The sequence below is a fragment of the Agelaius tricolor genome, unplaced genomic scaffold (genome assembly GCF_023055355.1).
Source record: "Agelaius tricolor isolate 1412-34295 unplaced genomic scaffold, bAgeTri1.0.p SCAF_2, whole genome shotgun sequence".
NCBI classification, from domain to species: Eukaryota; Metazoa; Chordata; class Aves; order Passeriformes; family Icteridae; genus Agelaius; species Agelaius tricolor.
The window spans coordinates 24,229,112-24,253,356 of NW_027269262.1; the positions used below are offsets into that span (position 1 = coordinate 24,229,112).

The following is a 24,245-nucleotide window of genomic DNA, read 5'->3' on the forward strand; positions in this document are numbered from 1 at the left end:
TAGAAGCTTTGTAAATAAACTTTATATAAAACCAAGAGCATTAAAATGTCTAAAAATATAGTGTTGTATGAGAGAAATTGATTTATAGGGAGGTTTTTGGATTGGCACAAATTAAATTGAAAATGTGAAACAGGAGGTTCAGTTCTGATGTGATTCTGACAACTGACAGGCACCATTGGTGGATACAAAGGCAGGATGCAGATTTGCCTAAACAGAGCCATGTGTTTCTTCTGGGAAGCTATAGGGGGTGTGAACTTCTGGGTGAAAGTTGTAGTGGAGATACATCAGAGGCCATATGAGAGACCCATATGCCTTTAGAAAAATTTGGAAGCTAGGTGAGATAACCCACAGCATTTAAAATGCTAACAGAGCCATACATTGAATCCTGTGTTAAATAAACATGATTTAATTAAAAGAAATAAATACACATTCATGAGAAAATGACAGACAATTGTACATTTATAATTGTCTCTGCAGTTTCACTTACTCAGCATGTTAAGCAGAAACGTGAAAATTTGTAGGTAATTTGAATTTGTATTTATTATCACAACTAGAAGCGTAGTTTTCAAATATCTGTTTCTTTCTTTCTGCTTTTCAAGCAACAACTTGTAAAATTTTGAACTACTCTTTTGATTGTCCTTTTACTTTTTGTGGTATTTTTTTTCCTCACATATCCAGGGGCTCTAACACATGAGTTTAACTGATGCTTGCTACAGCAATTTAACTAGCTCAGGTGTCCCCCTTTACTAAAGGTCATGTTTTCCCATAGCAGAGTTGGCAGAAACAAATATGTTGGCTTTTTGGTTGCAGTGCTTCCTTGTCCAAGTGATTACAAGCTATAACTGAAGATGATTTTGTGTTTATCTTCTTGACTGTAACAGCAGTGACTGAGGTGTGGGCACACAGTCACATCTGTCAGCTCAGCTGTAACTTCTGCCCGGGGGAAAGGCAAATGTTTGTGCTATGATAACGTATTAAATTGTGCTTAAGTGCATTTTTTGGTTCAATTTGCTTCCACAGGCCTTGGTCAAGGCCTGAGAAAGATGTTTATAGCACAATGCAATTTTTTTTAACCTGCCTTCTGTATCTATTTGCCATAGGTGGTGTCCAGTCTCAAACATTGCTTTAAAAGAATTTGGGGAATGGGAGATGTGTTTGTTTCTCTCTTTTCACTTATACATAAAGGAATGGCCTTTGAGCGGTGAAGATATGGATTTTCATATGCACATTAACTTTCCATCTTTGAATTTCCTCTGAGTAGATGATTGGAACTTTCTGGTATTTGATATTTTTGAAGATGAGATAAAAACCGTCTAGGGCTGGATGGATCTGGCAGCTGAATATTTTGCAATATTCACTGGGCTTCCAAATCCATACTCAGATCCCTTACTAAGTGACTTCATATTCAGAAGGGCAGATCACGGCCTTTCTGCTACCTCATCAGAAAGTGCAATGATCAAAATCTCTGAACCCGTGTCTTTGTGTGTCTAAATCAATTTCCAATGGGTTTAAATACTTCCACAGTTGAACACATTTCCGCAAGCAGTTCTGCTTTTTACTGCAGCTCCTAGGTTTGGACTGGCAACTCTGAATTGAAGTTCATGGCTCCTCATCTGTTCACTTTCTACCATTTCCATCACTTACACATTTGTTATTTAGTAACTGCTCTAACATTTAAAGTGTTATCTCAGGAGTGAGATTATTGAATTTTTCCCTCCAGTGATTGGTTTATCATTTAAGTTGTCCTTTACATGATAAATACAGTAAGAATACTACAATAATCAGCTTTTCAGAGCAAAACCAGGCTTCAGCTCTTCCCAAAATTAGTTTTCTGAAATTTTGCTTCCAGTTTTTTATAAAACACAATTTATTAATCTTTATAACTAATGTGGGAAAACCCCAAAAAACAAGTAAATGAGCTGTAATTAAATGCTTGTTGTCTAAATGATTGCATAAGCAGCTAATACTTTCACACTATCAGGTCAATTTTGATGTACCAGTGATTAATAGCTGCATTTTTTCCTTCAGATTTTGATCCTACATTGTGATAGTTCAGCTGAACCTAAAAGATTGTCTCATTGTAGAAAATAAGATCAATGATGAACTGTAGGCTGGTAAAAGCATTACTTTTAATATAAGGCTGCACTGATTATATAATGAATGACTGAGGATAAATTAATAAGTATCTGAAAGAGTGATCTCTGGATAGATATAAAACAATAATGACTATTCTAATTTTCTGCATTACTTGGCAGCAGGCTTTTCACACAGTTGATTTTTCAGGTTTAAGTAATATGGAGGTAAATGTGTCCTCAGTATGTACATTTCAAGAACTACCTTACAGCTGTGCCTAATTTGAAACTGCCTTGTTAAAGAAAGGCGCCAATTTGCCACATTGACAAATATTGAAATTAGCATTGGGTGAATCTAAGCATCAGGTACCTAAGAATCAAACTTTTCATGGGTCACAAAGTAGCCAAGTAACTCTGACGTTGCCTGTGGAAACTGAAATTCCAAATTTTCTTCCACTTTTGGTGTTTAAAAATGTGTTGTTAGGGATCTCCTTTTACAACAAGAGCATAGCTCTCTTCGTCTATCTAGAAACCTGCATGAAGGAAAACATGAGATGAAGGTAATTTATTAGTGATAACAGATTTACAGTGATTGTGAAGCAGCACTCTCTAAAATTGAGGAGTTGATAGCCTTTTTATGTCTTTTTGACTATTGGATTAGCTCCTAAAAATCTTACTCTCAGTTAATAAATACTCGGATAGCCATGATTTCCAGCAATTTAAAAAATATATTTTTAGTTAATAATAACTGTTTCAGCACTTTAGTAGATTTTGTCAGGAATTATAGGGCCAACATTAAAAATGTTAAGCTTCTCAGTAAGAGTATTTTGAAACTAATTGCAAACAATTGAGTTATTATAGCAAAAGAAATCACCCATTTTCCATCTGAATTAATCCTCCTTCCTTTGAGTTTGCATTTATAATGAATGAAGCCACATGCACAGATTGTTAGCATGGCCCAGCTGAGCAGTAACTCCTTGAGCTGCAGGAATTCACTTTTTCTTATGCATTGATCATACCTCCCACAATGGAATTTTGAACAACCTCCTTTTCCCTGCTTCTGAAGTACTGAGTGATCAGGGATGCCACATCTCTTTTCCTGGTCTTTTCAAATGGCACATTCCTAATTTAAAAGGTAAAATTGCATTCTCTCTCTTTGTAATTAAATTAATAAAGATGTATTCCAAGGGCTGCTATTTACATGTGGATTTTAAAAGCTGAAAAAATCAATTTTGATTCATTTACAAGTAACACATAATTTACCTTTAATGATATTTATATTTCACCATCTACTTGTCATGATGGTACTCAGATTTTGGTCCTGGCTTTCCTACTGCAGTTGAGGCCTTCACTAAGTGGCCATATAGAAATCACTTCTCAGTCAGTTTTGGTAAATCCATGCAGTCATTTATAAGTGGACAATCCCTTCAGCCTTACAGCCTAGATTATTTATGGTCCTGTGTGTTCTGTTTTCATCCAGTAATACTTCTTTTCTTTCCACCAGTCTAAATGACAACGCTCAGGCAAAAATAATTGAATCCTTAATCGTCTGACAGGCCCTTCTGGCTTTCTCAAGTTTTTCTGGGTTGAAGCGGTGACATCCCCATCTTCTCATTCCCCACTTTTGGTGGTTCCCACCTCGCAGTGGGGCTGCTAGAACAAGAGGCATGTTTATTATGTGCCAGATTGTAACACTGCAAACAAAACCACAGACAAGGTGGAATTTACAATAAGATTCCTGAACTGGAGAAAATGACCCCTGGACACCAATCTCCTAAGCAGGAACTTACCTGCAAAACAGTAATTTTCAGTAGTAGCAATTTCCTTCAGAAAAGTTTGATGAGTTTGACATAAAATGTAGCTTTTGAGTGGGGAGTTACACAAAAGGCTGGTAGAAAATGGAAAGTGCTGGCTTTGTTCACTCCAAAAACTGATGGGTTTATGAAGAGGTGATGAAAGTAAGAACTTCCCTTATCAAAGTAAAATTAGTGATATTGAATACAGGAAGGATTTGAGTCCTGAACTGTCCTAATCCCCTGACCTGCCCACAGGGCCTTGAACTCCTCCAAGGAAAAGGGATCCAAATTCAACCTTTAATTCCTTTTAAATTGCCCTTTAGACCAATGGGGATTTTTCCAATTCTTTTCTTTAAAATACACAAAATTGAAACAAAAAGTTGTGTGCAGTCAGTATTTGCAGCCAAAACCCACATCTTTTTGGTTCAGAAGAAAATTATTTTCCTCCCTCTATCCATCAAAATACTTTTCAAGTCCATTATGGACACAACTTCCTACCCTTACTTCACATTGCTGCAGGATTGCATCTGCAGTGAGCAACAGTCTCTGCAGTCCTGGTTCCATTGGAATCAGGAGAACTCCTCCTATGGATGTCGACTGAAGCTAAAACACTGCCTAAAAACTAGGATGTCTAAGTGGGGTTAAAATACAGTGGGGATCTCAGAAATTCATTTAGGGTTTGTTTTCCAAGTATAGCAGTGAAATTTTCAGGGTAGAAGATGTTTTGCTTAATAGATTGAAATTAATGGAGTTTGAGTGTTCTTTCATGTCATGATTTTGGAGGAGTATTGTAGCAGCACCATTACACTCAACTAAGGTATATCTACTGGTATTTGGTTGAAGAACCTGGCTTTTTAAATAGAATAAATAGAATATGATGGAATAAATAGAAATATGATGAGGGACTTGTCTTTTGTTTGCTTTAATTTGAAAATGCCTCTTTAAATAGACAATACTTCATATTTCTGTAGTAAAATTCAATGAGCCATTTCTTTTTTAAAGTTCACTTAGTGATTTTTTTTGTGTTTTTTAAACATGGGAAGATAAATTTTATCTGTCTTTTGGTTCCTGGGGAGAGAGAGGGCGTGTTAGTTCTTCAGGGAGCTTGCATTTTGACATGTAAACAAGGCCCCCTCTACATGGGCGCTGTTTTTCTCTGGAGTTTTATAGCCCTGTTGCATTCAGTTTGGCCTTTGTTTTGCTTGCATGTGAGAGCTATCCTTTCTTCTAACTATGTACTGCTGTGGCAAACTCAGGGACTGAGAGATGGCTGAGAGACTGAGGTTCTCATAGCTTGCAGCCCTGTCTTGTCTCAGGTGACAGACATTCTACACCTTTCGATTTATGGATCAGCAACACTGTTTTCTACTGGTGTCTTAATACCTGAAGAATTATTTTGGGCTAGGAAAATAGAATTTTAGCATGCTGGAACAAAAAGCAAAAATTTCTAAGTATTTTTTGACCAATGGATTGTTTGGTGATTCAAAAAATATTTCAGAACTAATACAATGTATTGAAAGAAAATCATAAAAGATACCTCTTGGACTGAAACTATTTAAGTGCACTGTCAGTGTTGATTTAGCTGCTTTGTCTGTCACACTAACAGGTGAGAAAGAAAAACAGAGATGAGAGCCATGGAAGTGCATTCCACACAGACATACCAAATGCATCAAAGAAATAAGAGCTTGTTAGGAGAAGTCCCTCCATAATATAAACATATAAATGGCAATAGAACTCTCTATCTGAATTGTGGTTGTAATGAAAAAAAATGTACTTCAAATGTAGATAATATTTTGGTCTAGTTTTTTAAGGAGATATCAGAGTATCATGTTTTTTAGTTAATTAAAATCAAATTTAAACTAGGAGTAAAAGTCTCAGAGACTCTCAAAATGTTTAGGAATTTGACTGAAGTAGCTATGCAGAGGCAAAAAAAAGTAGTCAGTTCCATGTCCTCCAGGAGAAAACAGTGAGTTTTGTTGTTTTGTTCAGTGTTATTTAACAATAGTCTCTTCTAGTTTGAAATAACATTTTACTTGTCATTTTCTAAAACAATATAACCAAATAATTCTAAATTAATCTTGGTAGAAAACACGATACTAATGTTCTTTTTCCATTTTGCAAAAATACTAGGGAATACTATTTAAGGACAGAAACAAGGGAGCTGCTTAATAGCATAATCATTAACTATGATTCCAGATATATTATGATTCCAAATAATCATTTTAATTTATGATGTCTTTTCTCATATTACCACCAATATTCTTCTTGCTCATTTTTTATTTAAATATATAATTTTCATAGACATGTATTTTGTGAGGTATGTATTTATTTGTGTATTTTGTGTAAAATTTCCAGTGATCTCCGAAAACCTGCAATTTTGAGTTGTGACCTAAAATTTAGTCTTACAACTCTTACTGCATCTTTACCAGGTATAGCCAGGCCTAAATTCAACTGTCTCTACTGGCTAAATCCAGTCTAAACTAAAAGCCGCAATATGGTGAATTAGACCACAAGTTTTAGAACAACTTGCAAAGAGAACTTGGAGAATGTAGTTAAGCTTCAACTATTGCAATGATATTTTTGGAGTCTGTAAATGGTCTCAAGTAATTATTGCTCTGAGTCCACAAGTGTACCCTAAGGACTAATGTGCATAATCCATCACTGAGCCTCTGCAGTATTTCTCTGAGTACCTAGAGAATCCCCCAGGAGAGCTTGACCCCATCTCTCCCTTCAGTCCATGTGGAATGTCAGAGGTGGGGTTTGGCAGCTGCTGTCTCAGTTCCTCTCAGCAGCACAATTGAAGCAGAGTTCCTCAATGCTTTTCTAGCTCTGCCTTAACACCTAGATGACACCTCAATGTTTCATCTGAGACTTTTATTCGTCTGAGACTTACACGTGGTTACTTGATTAATGTGCCCATGATTCTAGCTGGTAAAACTGCTTTAGAGAGGGCCATATTCTTGAAATCCCTCTTGGGTAAATCATTCAAGCATTGGACAAGGTGATAAGAGGAGGATAAACCAAGCAGAGGTATCAGTTTCCATATTCTCTCTCTCTCTTCCTTCTCTAATCTTTCCTGTTAGACTATGTCTTCATGCTAGGAGCACTTAATATATCCATGTGCAATTTGAATTATGGCTTTTCTCTCCCCCTTTTCCTCACTTCCACATCTGAGGCAATTCAGAGCAAGTTCATTGTTCTGTTTTTACCAGAGTTTTCAGCATCAGATCATTTTGATGCTCTCAACGAGCACTGCGTGGTTTTTGATTCCTCCGTGGCAGATGTGGTAGTCAGCAGAGCAGTGCAGCACTCGCTGTCTGTGAGAGAAGCCAGGGGGCTCTTCCAGGTCATTATTAGTGCCAGAACTCCAAGGAGTCATCCATTCTGGCAATAGTCCTCTGAATTTTCTCTTGGAGAGATTATTTGCTGTTGTAAATATTCTCCAGTTAAAGTACATGTACTTTTGTTTCCCCAGCTTTCTTGAGCCTTTCGTGGTTATTATCCAGTGGTTGAATAGATAAGCATGACAGCACTCAAACTTTCATATAAGCTATGCAGCAAGCAAGAGAAAAGGAAAAACTAATAAGTAGTCTTCACAGACACTCTTCAGGAACATCTTTCTTTCTATGCTGGTAACAGCATAGGAACATATGCTCTCTGTCAGGGTGTATGAAGGGACTGCACATCCTGAAGCATACTGAGCACTGGCAGTCTGTCTTTCTAGAAGCAGGGGAGCTGACATGTTCATCTCAGAAGTGTGTTAGCAAAGCAACATTCAATACATTGCCATTAAATTAACTTCTTCCTTTACTAGCTATATTTATTTGACAGAGTGCATTACATACCTCACATATTCTGCTTTACATGACCCTCACCTTTCTATGCCATGTCTAATAAAGAAAGCCCTCATATTTCTAGCAGCTTTTGGTTTTGACTGAAAAATATCAGTACAAAAATCAATAGCAAATGAAGAACTGAAACTTTTAGACTATTGTGACTATATTGAAATAAACAGTGTAGTAGCTACTATACTGGTTGATTTTTTTTCCTGTTTACTTACTAATAAAGAAGAGTTTGGGATTCAAGATGTTTGAAAGTAATACAGCACATCTCCGCTTCCAAGACATTTACCTTTGCAACAGAAAATAATTTGATTCAGAAAACTGAAATATGTGGCAAATGTTAAATGGACTAAAAGCTGGTTCATTGACAAATTGAAAAATGTGGTGTCAATGGGCAGATATAAATTACTGTGTCTAGTAGAGTCTGCCTGAAATCAGTTCTTGGGTCAATAGCACTTAACATTTTTATCAACAGTCTAGACAGTGATATAAGACATTTTTAGTAAAGCTTGAGTAGTACAGAGATTGGTGAGGTAGTAAATAATATGTTAGATAATTGCAGAAGCTAATAAAACATATTTTAATATTGCCAAATACTACCAGCCTCTTGTGTGGGATAAAAATCTATAGGTAGTTGTTAAGCTGTGATTTAGAAAAGGACAGGTTATCAAAGATAATTGGGTCTACTTCGACTCTTTGTACAATCTTGTGGAAGGAATAAACACTAATGCAATAATGTGCATATTAAAGTCAGACTGTCAGGCGAATGGGATGATGATTGCTTTTGCATGCTGTATTGATAAGATGGCTTCTAGAATGCCCAGTCCATTTTTGGTGTCCAGTCTTAAGGAAAATGAAGAAATAGGACAAATAGAAGACATTAGGGTGCACAGGACCTGGAGATCAGGTTTTAAATCCTGTGTAGGTTTAACAAGCTGAGCTTAGTTTATCATTATATATGGGTATTTGGGCATGAAATTTTTTTTTGTAGGTTTGGGACAAGAAACACTCTCATCATCATTGAAAAAGGCACAGCAAAATTCAGTGACTGGAAAATTAAATTAAGGGGAAAATGCAGCCTCATATTAACTTGCAATTTGTTAGCTTTGCAGATTACTAAATAGCAGAACAGCTGATCCAGGGAGGTGATAGACTCATCACTGCCAGACATCTTAAAAAAAAAAGGAAAAAAAAGGAGAGGGAAAGGCAGATTTAAGGATTTCTTTATTTACAGTTCATGTGCTGCAAGGAGGACAGTCATACATGTTCTGTCCTAAGACACACTTGATTTTAAAGAGTTGGGTCCTGAGGAGGTATGGAGAAATTACTTCCCCTGTTGTACCTGGGAGGGGAGAGTTTGCTTGTTCTTTGCTGTCTTCTGAACCAGAAACCAGACCAGGCTGGCGCTCAGATCCCAGAAAGGTTGATCATCTTCCCTGAATGGTGCCTGAGTATGACTTGTGGTCGCCATAGAAGTGATCAAAAGGTTTTAAGGTAGGGAAGGACTTTGCACAGCCCTCAGGAGGGAACAAGAGTAGTCCAGCAGAAGCCTTTGGTCTAAGAGCTCTTTATATATGAAGTAACATAAAACTGTGGAAACACAAAGTTGTCACAAATCCCTGTGGCCTCAGAACTTGAGAATCCTGAACATAATGGAGGGTTCTCCAGTGTATTGCTGTGTTAATGGGACAGGGATTTCTGAGGATTTTTTTTTCCAACTCTAACAGATGGGAAAATTAGAAAGGCTTTCAGACAATAAGCTTCTTTTAGATTTGAAATAGCAACACAGGCTTTAAATTTAAATATGGATTGAAAGTGATTGGTCTAAACCTAGTTGGGTATTTTCATAAGTTACACTATCTGTGTGAAGAGGTAGTGGACTGAAGGAAGTACAAGATAAAAAGGACCATTATCTCCATGGGAAAGAGAGGATTAGGTAATCTATTGCTTGTTGGAACATGGTGGTATCAGCTGGGGTAGAGATTATGTAAAAAGGAGGTTGTACTATATGATAAACCCATTATTTCTATTGTTTCCTTATTTTTTAGTATTTAGTGAAATTACAAATTTTAGTAGGCTCCTTTTCAGAGGGAGGTAGAGAGATAATTTAAAAGTTTTGCAACTGATGCCTATTTTTTTTTCATCTTTAATAATTTTTCAGTGTGAATTCATTCTGATATTCAATGCTTGTTTAAATTCATCCATAAATCATACAGAGAATTTGCATCAGATGAAGTATATTTTGTGCTGGAAAATGAATAGGCAGGACCTACAGACCATGATGATACTCATCAGAAGACATAGACTGTGGGCCTTGAGAATACTGACAAGTCTGCATTTGTGAGAATACTGGCAATTCTGCATTTTTTTCTTAAATGTCATCTGTTCTGTTTAGTGCATATCACTCCACAGGGAATTTGCTTCTGAAGATACATTTAGCAATTCTGGAGCTATGAGTAGCATGCACCTCAGTGAGCCAGAATCTGTAATATAAAACATATTTTATCTGTTGTCCCTTTTGAAGTCTGTAAGCAATATACAAAATGGGCAGTGGTTTGCTTTTTCATATGCCACTAGATGTTACCAAGGAATTATTTGCTGTTTTGTGACATGTACCTGCAGTTTATTAGAATTCTTCTTAATTAAAAGCTTTGGCATATTTACCTTCACCTTACTTGGGGCTATTAATTTAAAAAAGGATATGCTTGATTACGGTACTTAGAGTGTTTGATTTACTGCTTTTATGGATGTGATAGATCTAATTTGTGCTGATATATTATTGCTTTTAGCAGTGTGGTACTGAGCTTGCATAGAAGCTGAAAAACCGCTTTCAGCTTGAGACTGGTATTAAAAGTTCATTGATGATCAATGCTATTAGAAATGTTGAAAAAAAATCCGAGTATGTTTTTTAAAGGGTTGTCTTTTTGTCTGAGTGGTTTTTTTGGTGTTTTTAAGGTCGTATTTGATGATTGTGTCTATGATGACCTTTTTCTTTCAGGAATATCAGCCTTGCAACACCAACGCCTGCCCAGAGTTAAAAAAGACAACTCCTTGGACGCCCTGGACGCCGGTGAACATCTCCGACAACGGCGGTCACTACGAGCAGCGTTTCCGATACACCTGCAAGGCGCGCCTGCCTGACCCAAACCTGCTGGAGGTGGGGCGGCAGCGCATTGAGATGCGCTACTGCTCCAGCGACGGCACCAGCGGCTGCTCCACAGATGGTGAGCAAAGCCAGACGGGCTCACCCTGCCCCCTGCGAGTGGCATGCCTGCAGTCCCATTTTCAGCACAGAGTGGAGGTTCCTGCTTGCTGGTGCTGTGTGTAACAGAACTGATAATGAAAAGGAGGGGCCGGTGATCCCAGGAGGGAGCATAGCCTGTATTCCTTCTGGATGTAGCATCATCATTCAGCCTAAACAAGTGTCTTGCATCACCTATTATGAGATTTGCCAGGTTATTTTAATTCTCTTCACAGTAATCCTGATCTTGTAAGATTCTATTACCCCTTATACTCCCCTGAACTTTTACTAGGAGTGAGTTTGGGCAGCATTAACATATTTCCAGAATATGTAATATTCTAAGAAGAACTTCTGCTCAGTAGTTTGAAAATAACAACTATAAGATTCATACAAGTGTTTAAATAAATAAGGAGTTTATGAACTGGATTTCTCTTATAAAAGTTTGTGTTGTGCTTTTCCTGGTAATTGAAAGTCCTGTTCATTTCTGAGATTGAAAACCAAACCCCTTCAAAATCTTTTCAAATTTAGATGATTTTAAATTGGAATTACTTTGTTTCAGAATTTTCTTATTTTCCTATCAGTAATACCTAGTTTTGTGTAAGTATAAAAAATTAAAACTAGGATAAATTTTGACAGTCATTCTAATTTTATTAATGCATTTCATCGATTAACTAGTTTTAATTGTATATCGGTGTATCTTTTAAGGTATTATATTTTAGTCATATAATTTAAAAAATATTTTGCTTTTATTATTAGATTTTAATATTTATAGGCCTGTTTTCCACTTACATAGTATTTTGTATCTTCACAAGACCCAGGTTAGCTGAAGAAAAAAAGGATAACTGAAGGCATTTGGCTTATCTAAGGCCACAAAGAGAGAACAGTTTCTGAGTCCCTGGACTTTTTATCTAATTCTCAGTATTCTTCAGACAGACCAACTATTGTGAAAGTCAGTTTTAAGCTCCTGCCTGGACTAAGTTTACATGTCAAGGTTTTGGTAGCGGGGGAGGCTGCAGAGTTGGCTTCTGTGATAATATGCTAGAAACTTCCATTCTCTCCCCCCATCACCTCCCCTCCCCTCGCCTTCATCCTGTACAAAAACTTTATTGTTTCCCTTGGCATCTGTGTCTTATTGGAAGGGGCAGGATGTTAGCAATTTTTTGAAGAAATATACAGTAGTGAAGTGTGTGAAATCATAAACCAAAGCTAATGGTACTCTAGATAAGACTTAGTTTTGTGCTCTATGTCATTTCCATTTCAGATAATCTACAATGTCAAATGTTGGGGTTTCACTTATGTCTGGATAGCAAGGCAGATTTTGGCATGGAGAAACTCTTGTCACAAGTGTCTTCTATTCTGTTTTCATCCAAACTAAATTTCGGACTTTATTGAGCAAAGATTTTGCTCTTGGTGTATGACCTGTCTCTTGTTCTTAATGAGACTTTAAAGTGGTGCTGCTGCTTTTTGCTGTCTTCCAGCACTTCGATGATGATATGTTTTTAAAATTTCATGAGATTAAATGAGAAAGAGAATATTTTTCTCACTAGGCAGTGCAGACTTGGGTAAGTTATCACAAGTAGAAGTAAAGGTACAGAAGAATCTAGTTATAATCTGGTCTGACAGCTGAAATGGTAGCATGTAAGAGAGGAGTATACAAAAGCCAACGCATGACAAGAGGAGGTCAGTAGGGCAAACCAGAGAAGAGCCAGTTTGTTATAGATCACATTGCTGCAAGAAATTCAAACTTGGCATGGAGACACCTCTCTCAGCTCTGTAGTCATAATCATAAGACCTCTCCTGGAGCTGGATGCATAATCTGACTCCTGCAGAATATAGACAGAAGTAACAAACGTAATAATTTGTTAAATAAAGCTTTTTTTCAGTGTGCAAGTGATGGGGGTGGGGATGGTGGTTCAGGTGCATTTTTGCCTGATTAGCATGAAGTTTTTTGAGTTTTTTTTTGCTTCTGAACATAATACTCCTGAATTTCCTGGCATTGTACTTTTTTTTTTGCATCTTGCTGAAGCTGCTGCTTTGATTCATTTGGAAATAATTCATCACTGGAGAAATGTATGTGCATGACCCCAACCCTGTTGCATAGTTATAGAAATGTTCATCTGGGTGAAGGATTTTTGCTGACTAATCCCAAAACTACTGAATATTTAAGTATTTTTTATTGAGTACTTGACAGGGCAGAAACTATTATACATCTGTCTGTTCTTTCTAGTGAGTGCCCTTATGGCTTTGTCATTAATTTGCACTCATTCTTTGATTCATTTTGGCCTGTGAGTCTTTAATTATTCTGTAATGAAAGGTGAAACTCGATCAGTGTTCCAAGTGGCTGCATTAACCAATACACTTCTGGTGACATTGGCACATTTTATTTTGAGACTGTTTGCTTAATAATTTTCTGATTATGGATGTCAGAACAGTATGGAGTGGAACATTTATTGAGGGAGGGATGAGGGGGCACCATTTTGATTTGCTGATGAGATGAAACTTGCTGACTGCATCCAAACTGCAGCATTCAGGAGCTGAAAGCATTCAGGAGCACTTCCCTGCTCCCAGGTTTAGATTTGGGCCAATACAACGCCATTTTTCTGCTCCTTGATTTCACTGGAAGAAAATACATGAATAAGAGTCATGTAGAGTAGCTGTAGCTTTTGGGACGGAGGGAAGTCACGAGAATGGGAAACCATGAATTGTGGCAGACACCTTCATAGGTGCATTCACCTCGATAGCAAGAAAACATCATAACTTACTTCCACCTGACCAGAGCCTGGATGCTGTGAAACATTATTTTCATTATCTCCATGTTGAATTGTAGCAATTTTCTGGCTTTTACAGAAAGATTAATTCTGGTACAGAGTGCCTGGCATACCTCATTACCAAAGATGTGTTCTGCAGAGATCAGTTCTCTGTTCCTTGCAGATAGGAGCCATTTGTTAGAAATTTTCTCATTGCCTATAATCTCCCACTGTGCAACTATAGTCACGCCGTGTTAAACAGAATCATGTTTCACTGTCAGATGCTAGCAAAGCAAACTTTCTTTGCAGTCTGAGCTTAGAGATAGAACTTCTTGCCAGAAACCCACTAGACTCCTCCTGAGTGTGGTAAGATTTCCATCTCAATCAAGTAAGCAGTAGCATTTGCAGACTGTATTCATGCTTTTCTGATTTGAAGTTTGATTAGGAAGAAATAAAAATAAATCTTGTTCCCTGCCTCTGGGTTTTCATGTAGTGCTCAGATAGGAAAGAGACAGCTATTCCAAATAAACTGAAGGAGATTGTGTACATTGTTGTACATCTTCATGCACAGTCTGTACAATCCAGCATTCAGAGTATAGAAATTACCTTACCCTAGGCTTTAATATGTGCTTATGCAACATATTAAATATCTACATTAGACATGCTGGCTCTCTGTAAGATTATCTGATGTATAAATAGTAATAATTTTATTGAAAACATAATCTTTTAACCCAGGGATAAATATTTCACAAGGTATGAGGTTGCCTGATACTTCTAGGTTGAATTTATCTTACCAAAGTCTAGACTGTACAGTAGTCTTCAAAGAGAACTTCAGCCCCAGAGGAATGAGGGACCCATTGAAGATAATCATCTAATATAATGGGTGCAGTTCACCCTCTGGAGATAGATCTGCCTTCTTTCCATGGTGTACAACGCAGACAGCAATGGTGGGCTTAGACAAGACACTTGACTTTGACACGGCCAGAGTGAGACCAGGTTAACTTCCAAAATACCTTCTGAAGGCAATTAACAAAGGCAGTACTTCTAATTTCAGGAATTTCTCTCTTAAATAGTCCTTTGTTTGCTTTTTTTTTTCCCCAGGCACCTGGAAATCTGCACCTAGATTCCTAGTTCTTGCTGCTTCCTCTATCTCAAACCTCATAACAATAGTTATTTGTGAAGGCAGGATGTGATTTTGTCTGAATTACTCTCCTAGTGGCTATGATCTCTTGTGAAAAGTTTGATTAAATCTTTCCTTGTGTTAACCACAGGAAATCGATAGTGCATTCAGAATTTTTTACAGAATAGGACATGTACTGATAATCAGGAATGTCCTGTACTCAGGCGGAGTACGTTTTGAGATGTTATCTCTTATACTGTCATACTGAAGTTAAGCTGTGGTATTCTGAGCAAGAACAAAATGAATTCTGGAAGCTAGAACTGAATTTGATGACAAATTCAAGTTTGATTGACAAAGCACAACTCAGTGGAACTTTGGGGTTAAGTAATTAAACACAGAAAAGCTGTGTACAAGAAATAAAGTTATGCTAACATGATATCCTCCATCTGCATACTCTTTGGGTTTTTAAAATATGTCATCTTTGCACTGCATTAATGTTTGCCATTACATTTTACTATTTCAATTTTACTATGTTTTGAAGGTTTATAAAGTTTTTTATAAGTTATAGGTATTTAGGCCTGAAGTTATATACGTTTTATGCTTCAATAATATTGTCAAATAACTTGCAGACTATCTTCATAAAGTGACAACACTGAAACAATCTTTGCTTATCCTTGTTGCCTCTGCACTTCAAGCAGTGTTTCATGCTGTCACTTAGAAATGATTCAGGATACCTGAATTTTGTCTTCAGATCATCTTTTCCTAAAGTCATGAACCTAGACTGCTTGGATAATTGAATTTTCTTTGTTAGGTTGGAACTGCAGGACATAAGTCATAAATCAGTCAAGTAATATAATTTATCAGGTGTCACAGCTACTTCTCTCTTACTTTGGGCTGTATTACTTAGCTACAGGCTAGACTAGGGAATTATTATTAAACTATGTGCTTTAATAGAGCCTCACTTTTAAGGCAAATTAATTGAACTTGGCTGAGAATGTTGCAATTTTCAAGCAGAATCAGGCCAACCAAAGTCTCATTAAAAGCTTTTGCAAAGGCAGATTTTTTCTCCTGTGCTAGTCAGGGCAGGTGACTTTCATGTTAACATGTCTTCAGACACAATTAATTTCTTGTGTATTTATGAAGCGATTTCAATTTAACCAAAAAGTTTTAAAAATATACTTATAAATCATAGAATCATCTTGGTTTATATCAGAATTATGTAAATTAATTAGGCAATTGTTTTCAGCTATATTTGCATTATGAAATAAGTAAATCATCACAGGGCAGTACTAATTTCTCTATAATTTTACTGATACTGAACAAAGCAGAAGTACTTAAAATGAGAGAAAAGTCTTTTGTTTAGATGTCTGTTGATATATTTTGTCTTTTATGATCTTAGAAGTTAATGGTTATTTTGTCCACAAAATCACTGTGATGGCTTTTACTGAAGTTTTTGCAGTACTTGCTGTTACTTGTGGAACTTTTCACCTTAGACAAGCACAGCTGCTTTTTAAAATTGTACTGGGATCAAGTAGTTAAAGCTGCCCTTTTCTAGCCGCAGTGTGCAGCAGTCTGTTACTGGAGTATGACTTCTGAACGACTGAAAATTAGCTTCTTGGTAAGCTGTAAGCAGAATTTTTGCTTCTAGTTGTTCATAGGGCTCTAAGTCAGTCATAGGCTTTCTGAGAACAATTTAGTTTAAAACATTTGTATGATGAACCTGTCATAAAGGTTGGATTGGAATTTGACTTACAGATGTTCTGTCTGTCTTGGGAAAGCTATTCATTAGTTTATTGATGATGCTATGACTGATCATTGTCTTTGCAGATTTTACAAGTATTTCTGTAGATGGGCTTTAATTAAGATTTTGTTTTGGCAGCTAGACTTTTGCTGCTACCATGCCAAGGGCATTGGCTGTTGCATCCTGGTTTGACTATATGTATTTATCTTGGGAGTAGTAAGCTGAGAAAAGCAGCTTAATGTTGGATTTTGTTGGGTGGCACAATCTAGTTTCTGTCTCTGAAGTTGGATGTAGAGCAATCTGAAAGCGGCCCAAACTGCAAACAGAAGCAGCAAGCAAGAAAACCACAGTTTAATGAGACAATTTGGAGTTTTCAATTTTGTGCCACTTGCTCTGAAAGTTACAATGCTTTTCTATTTATGCCTTCTCCTGTCGAATTTGATGTAAACTGTGATAAGGCTAGGACCTGGTGCTGTATATACACTTACTTTCTGAAGAATTTTTGCTTGAACAAATTCTAAGATGTAATATTTTGATTGATTTTATATTGCCCCACATACCCTCTACCACCTCAGCTAAGAAACAGGACTTCTCAGCTGAAGGACTCAGGAACTGGGGCCAGAGCCCCAGATGAGTTCTCTACCAGCGCTGAGTGGAGGGGAAGGATCCTTCCTTGATCTACTGGAAAAACTCTTCCCTGGGTAACCCAAACTCCTTCTTTTCCCCAAGGGCACATTGCTGGCTCAAATTCATCTTTCTGTCCTCCAGAACCCCAAGATCCTTCTCTGCAGAGCTGCTTTCTAGGGGATTGGCCTCAAAGTATGATTGCATGGGGTCCTTCCTGTGCCGATTCAGGACTTTGCATTTTCCCCGGTTGAACTCCATGAGGTTTCTCTCTGCCTTGTCGAAGTGTGACATGACCCTTTGGTGTATCAGCCAGTCTTCACAGTCAAGGCAGACTTGTCCAGGTCATTAATGATGGTGTTAATCAGGATTTAACCTCGGGACATCTCTGGCCTCTTAATGGCTGATCACTGTCCTCTGGGCCTGGCTGCTCAGCCAGTTTTCAATACATTGAACTCTCAGCTTATCTAGCTCATACTTTGTTGACTTGTCTGGTCAGAAGTTATGGGAGTCAGTTTTAAAACCAATACTAAGGTTGAGATAAGTAATATGCACTGTTCTCCCTCATCTGTGCACCTTGTCCCCTCATTGTAAAAGGCTATAATGTTGTTTAAGGAATATATAGTATTTCCAGAATGCAAACTGATCTTGTCACTTTTCATGCTGTTAACGGCATAATGTTAATTTTTTATCGCGTAGTTTCTGTCTGAAAATTCTAAAATCCCCTTTATGAACACTTTATTAACTACTGTAAAACTGTGAAAAGACTGGTCCTTATAATAAATTTTTTAATGCTTTGAAAAGAGGAAAACTCAGGGGAACACTTGCTGCCGACGAAACTCCACACTGAAAAGATTCATTTTGGAATATTTTTCTGTTTCAGGTCTAAACTACCTTAGAGCTTTCCCTTAGAAGATTTCACTCCCCAGTCCCCAATTTAAATCCCAAGAAATTGAATACCATAATGTCAGATAAGGTCGTACGTTTTTCCTAGGACTTAGAAAGCTACACATATCCTGCAAAAATACCTTCAAAATATCCTAGTATTCTTATGAAGCTTGTGATGGGTTGAGCAGCACAAAGTGATACACCCTGCAGTGATTTGTGAATGGAATGACTGGCAGTCTGGTCTGATTAATACTTTTCTCAGTGTTTGCATTGCTCTTAATTTAGTAACTTAAAAAACCCCTTGATTTAGAATTCTGGTATTAAATATGTTATTATTTTGTTTTCAGAGCTCACTGTGTACATAAGCTGAGAATTTCCATTATCAGAGTGATGCAAAATTGCATAAAAAGGGTCTCACAGAGCAGGAAAGTGGACCTGTATTCATAATTCACATTCTGTTTCTCTATACTTGCTCCTCTTTTTGCATTTGAATGTATGTCATGTTTTTTGAAATGCTGCTTTTAATATCTGTGTAATAGAATCTGGCACAGCAGGAGAGAAATAGTTACCCTCTATAATTCCTGAAAGGTTTTATCCATTTTTAGTCATTTTTATACTGCAGTTCTGCTGTTTTCTTATTAATTTCAGCAGTTTCTTATTACCAGTATTTCTATGTCAATGCATCATCATTCCAATATTGCACTTTATCAAGCATTGAATAAAAACATGCAAACTCTCATTTACTTTGGGATGATTGTGAACGTATTTCTTGGGGAAGAAGTTAAGCAGTGTTACTAATGCCATAAGCATGGGTAGAAATAGGGTGGACACTGCAAATAAGAGGCTCCTCCATCATGAATATGTAGAAGGCTGATCTTGTTCAGTGCAGGACTGCTGTTGGGCAGACTCCTCACAGTATTATTTCTGTCTGTTTTCATGGCATCGTTCAGTAAATCTTCTGATTCTTTATCTCCATTTCATACTTCCACAGTGCCTATGCCTGTGGGCAGGGCACAAAACAATTCCTTAAGAATAGACATTTGTGCTGCAGTTAGAGCTGCCAACAATCCCCCTGCATTTCTCCACTGTTGATGCAATTCATCTGTACTTCTGTTGTCAATACTGAAGCTCTAGCATAGAGAGTCAGCCACATTCTCTGCTGGCTGAAGTACCATTCACAGGACCTTCCCTCATCACAGCTACTTAAATAAGTACTTGTAATAAAAGATGCAGTTATTGGTCCATCAATCTTAGAGTTTCCATTGGGAAAGGTGAACTCCTTTGACAACAGTAGGAAATCCCAGCAGTGTTGGTGGAGATGCTTAGTAATGATGCTTAGAGGTAAAGCTACAACTCAAGAGTGATTTCAGTGTTGTGCTTAGTACAGTTGAGGGAGTCTTTTCACCTGCAGGATCAAGCCCCAAAGTGACAGAGATACTCAAATGAACTGCAGATTATTGGAACTTCACCCAGGGATATATCCAGGTCTATTGGTTGGATGCTGTGTACACGATCTGTGTGTCCCTTCTCACTGATAAGTAGCAGACTTCATCCATTGCTGTTTAATCTAATGCCTTTTCTCTGCACTAAACTTAGAAAATATGTTTTCCGTTTGATGAAAAATGATTATTTTAAAAAGGAATTTTCATAGCTGATTCCATAGCTGCTTTCCATAGCTTATATGTGGCTTAGAACAATTAACTCAGTGGAAAATAAACTGATTTTTAAATTGGCAAAACATTGCTTTTCACAAGAGGGTAGTTTTGCTAGACTTTGTGGAATAATTAGTGGACACTATCTAAAGTCTGCATATGGCTAGGATAAGCACAGTGCATGGGATACCCACGAGCCTCTGTACACAGCCAGCAGCAGTGAAGGCTGGGTGGATTAAGTAAGCAGAGCCCTGCAGGAGGACAGGGGAACTGGCTTGAGGAGTGGTTGCAGGAAGCTCAGTCCTGTCTCCTTTGTCACTTTCTTCCTGTGAAACAGAGGCAATTATATCTATGTAATATATTTGGAGATTTTCTGATGGTAATTCCTGTGAAAGAGAGAGATAATTTTTATCATTCTTTGGTGGAGCAAATTGTCTAGTTCAGTCATTGCGGCCATAAAGCTTTAACGGAAGTGTTGGATCCAACTCTTCACTTGAGTTCTGTGTAAGTGATTGTGAAATTTCTGTTGAAGAAAAGATTCTTAAGATGAAACTAGGGTTTGGATTGTGAGGCTAAAGGACAGTAAATACTACTTCTCTTCGTAGTATTTACTAATAGAAGCCTAGAAGTAAATTTTAAGAGGAAAAGGTTGTTTTGGGATGAGACACCATTTTAATTCAGTATTACTTTTTTGATCCTTTCTGTATTAGGATTGTCAGGGGACTTCCTGCGTTCTGGAAGATACTCTGCTCATACCATCAATGGTGCCTGGTCACCCTGGTCTCCATGGTCTCAGTGCAGTCGTGACTGCAGTAGAGGGATCCGGAATCGCAAACGAGTCTGCAGCAATCCTGAGCCCAAGTATGGGGGACTTCCTTGCCTTGGCCCATCTCTAGAGTACCAGGAATGCAACATTTTGCCTTGCCCGGGTAAGTTTCAAATGAAATGAAAGAAGCTAAAACAAAATAGCTCAACATCAAATTTATATCTTCCGTATTTGGTTTGGTTTTGGGGTTTTTTTTCCTATTTTAGTTGGTGAGTTTTGGGTTTGTTTTGGTTCTTGAATCAATTACAGCTCAAATGTACCTTTATAATGTGAGTGGATTTGGATAATATTCCCATGTGATGTCAATAAATTTATTGTCAAGAGTATTAATAGCTATATCTTTTTTCACTTGTGAGTGTGAGACTGGGACTAAAAATATAATTTTAGTATGTAAATTTATAGGAAAATAAAAGACATAAGAATTCTGGCAAGACATGAAATCTGGCCTAGTCCTTATTTAAACTCAAAATATTATTTTCATCACAGTGGTTGCTGGCATTAAATCTGTGTTAGCTTTTAAGTGTAGAGTTGCCAGCAAATAAGGTTCACAGCTGATCACCGAATTAGATGGTTATTCAAGCAGTTCATAAAGATTGTTCTTGGAATCTTGAGTTTCTCCTTAATTTAAAGTTGTTTTATTATTCTATGAAAGGGATTACAAGTAGAATATATGTTTACAAGAAACTGCTTTGGATTAAAAATCATTGTTGTATCTCTGACCTAGGGGAAAAAAATCTTGGTTTCAGTCACATCTCACCCTTCATAAAACAAACATTCAAACTGAAAGGATTTGAGCTTTGCAGAGGCTTTGTAGGAAAAGAAAGGGGAAAGATATAGGAGAACACATGAGGAAAAGAAGGTGCTATTGGTTTAGGAAGAGAGAGTACAAGGTAAGAAACAATAGAGAGGAAGAAAGAAAGAAGACTGAATGACTCAGTTCTTTCCAGCAGCAACAAATAAATTTAGAAATAAGCTTTCATTTCATTAATACACATCCTTAATTGTATTAATTATGCATAGCAGTGCTTCATATTTTCTTGTTGAAGATTTGAAGATTTTGTCATTTATTCAAGTGCGCACCTGAAGAAATTCTATGGCAATATACGTATTATGTATGTGTACCTCTATTTTAAAGCATATATGAGTATTAGCATATACATATATGGTTTCAAATTAAAACTGTATTCCTGAAATCATGGATACATTGGACATGTTTTTATTTTTTTTTTAATAATATGAGTATTTTTCCAATCTTTTTGCAGTGCTTTCCCTAAGCTTTTAGAGCCCTCTAACAGTCACTGTCCATTCCTTGCATCAGAATTTAAGCCAAAGATCTGTGCAAAAAACACTTATCTCTTGGAAACATGAAAAACATGTTTCCATCTTGAATTGAACCTGAGCAATATGTTTTGGCACACAGCCTGCAAACCCAGGAGCTCTGTGAACATTCTGGCTGTTCACTGAAAGCAAATTTCTCTGCAGTTTTATTGCTAGCAGGAACAGTAGGATTGTTGGAAAACTTGAATGCCCTGAGGCATTCAAGCTCCCAGCTCTCCTTCTGGTGGGGCAGATCCATGGGGAATTTCTATTGAGGATCCCTGTTTTGATATGGGGAAGCAACCATTGAGCCATTGAAGTTCTAGAAGAGGCACTTGGGCACAACCAGCCAGTGCTTTCTGCTGCAATTTTCTTGCTGTATCCAAGGAGGAATGTAGCTTCCGTTGCTCATTTTCTAGTTTCTCTGTCTGGGAGTGTAAAGAGATCAAGGCAAGTGGTGAAGCTTCTTTCTGAGCATAGAGGCATGACCAGTGAAGGGTGTCCATGTTTTCTACATTAAGCTCTATTGGAGAGAGGTGGAAGGGAACAAACAGAGAGCCAAAAATTTTTCAGAGAATTAGGAAATTGTGGTCCAAGTCTTCTCTATGTGGGCACAGCCCTAGTGCATGATCTGATTCATTAGTTCCCAGACTGGAATCATAATGCCTTGCTTTTTTGGGATAATAAAATGATAAATTATTCTGTTTCATGTAACTGCACTGTTCAAGGGGTTGGGCAGTAATTCATTAAATCAAAAATTTAGAAGACCATTGTACCAACGTGTGCAAACCTCCCCAGGGATGTATGCAGTAAGTGAAGCAACCTAAAACACAGCAGCTGCTCACTGAGTCCTGCTTCCCTTGCAAAGGGAATCTCTCCTTTGAGAGACACTGCCCCCAGCCTCCTTTGAAGCACATGAGTGGTGTGGTGTAAGGTACCAGCTCTGCTCACAAGCTCTGAGATACCTGATTGTATCACCATACTGTAGGAACTGAAATACATTCATTAAATGGACACAGATTGTCTATAATACTGGGCTAGATTTATTGTTCAGCCCTTGCTGTTGATTTTCAAATTAAATGCTGTCTTGAATTTTTGGGGAGGTTTTAAAAGTTTAAATTAGTCAAAAGTTTTCAGAAGTGGTATTTTTATTAAGCTCTGCAGCTATTCACTGCTAGTTCATTTTTTGAAAGAAATTGTTTTAGCCAGTAAAACACACCTGAAAACTTCATTGTAGAGGCCCTAGTTGTTTATGAGATAGACAATATCCTAGACTAAAAACCATAATTTTAAAGCAGAAGTTAAAACTGCGCTTTGAATTTGAAAATATTTTAAAAGATCTGTTGATATAAAATGTGGTGGGCCTTTCTGAAGTGAGAAGCAGTGCCCTAATCTATCTAATAATTTTATTTAGAGACAAATTTTATTTTTCTTTTCAGTGCAAAGCAAATTTGAATAAAGATGTAGAGAATGAAGTATTTAGATGTATCATAGCCTGTAACAAGGAATCACAAAGTTCCTCAGCTACAGAATTACTGTTTGCTAGTAATTAAGAAAAAACATAGGAGACTAAATCAGATCTCAGATAAATCTGAAGGGAAAACTTTGCAAGCACTAGATGTAATTGATTTTTTGAGACATGGCAGAGTAAAAAATTATTGCCGAATAAGGCTTACCCATAAATTAGACATTGTCGGAAGGAAATAAATTCTTACTGGAGAAGCACACCAATAAATTTGAATTCTCTTAATTTTTAATGAAAGAGACAGAAAGGCTATGGAATGTAAGGACATTTTGTTCTGACCTTGACCTGAAAGTATTTTCCATAGTACTAGAATTAGAATTGCAATAAAGAATTTGATGCTAAGATTTTCCTGAGCTCTTCCAGGTTAAGGACAGCTTCACCTGCTCCCTTCTGGCACAGAACCCTTTAGTAACAATCCATCCCAGTCATTACACTTCCAGAAATATCTGGTTAGCTGACAGAGGTGTGATGGAAGCCATAAAGGACCCTTCCTGCCACTGTAAGCTCAGTTCTGCTTTGCTTCCTCTTCTGCTTATTGCAGGCAAGATCAACCTCTCATGATGTAAACTGATGACAAAGGGAAGTGATGGGGAAATATATTGAGCAGTGTTTAAGTCATGCTGAAAGTCAGTAGAACTTAATGCTTCTCAATGAATTAATCTGGGCTCAGTGTCATCCTGGAACATACTAAGTGCTCTGAAGGACTAACACAATGAAAAAGCCCATGGAGCAGTCAAAGTGTACAAGGCTGTCTTGTCTGGTTAACTGTCTTGCAACCCTTGCAACATCTTAAATATACTTATTAATATATTAATAAACAGAAATTTATAGTTAAATGCAGGATCCCAGAACTT

At 37.3% G+C, this 24,245-nt stretch overlaps 1 protein-coding gene across 7 annotated transcripts in view; it reads left to right on the top strand.

Moving 5' to 3' along the window:
- The window catches only part of SEMA5A (semaphorin 5A), a 314,662-nt gene that overhangs the window by 268,850 nt on the left and 21,567 nt on the right, over window positions 1-24,245 (top strand). For all 7 annotated transcript variants that reach the window (XM_071454478.1, XM_071454487.1, XM_071454484.1 and 4 more), the window contains 2 exons: window positions 10,709-10,934; window positions 20,434-20,652. In XM_071454478.1, coding sequence (XP_071310579.1) covers window positions 10,709-10,934; window positions 20,434-20,652 — 445 coding nt within the window. The remainder of the gene's footprint in view (window positions 1-10,708; window positions 10,935-20,433; window positions 20,653-24,245) is intronic.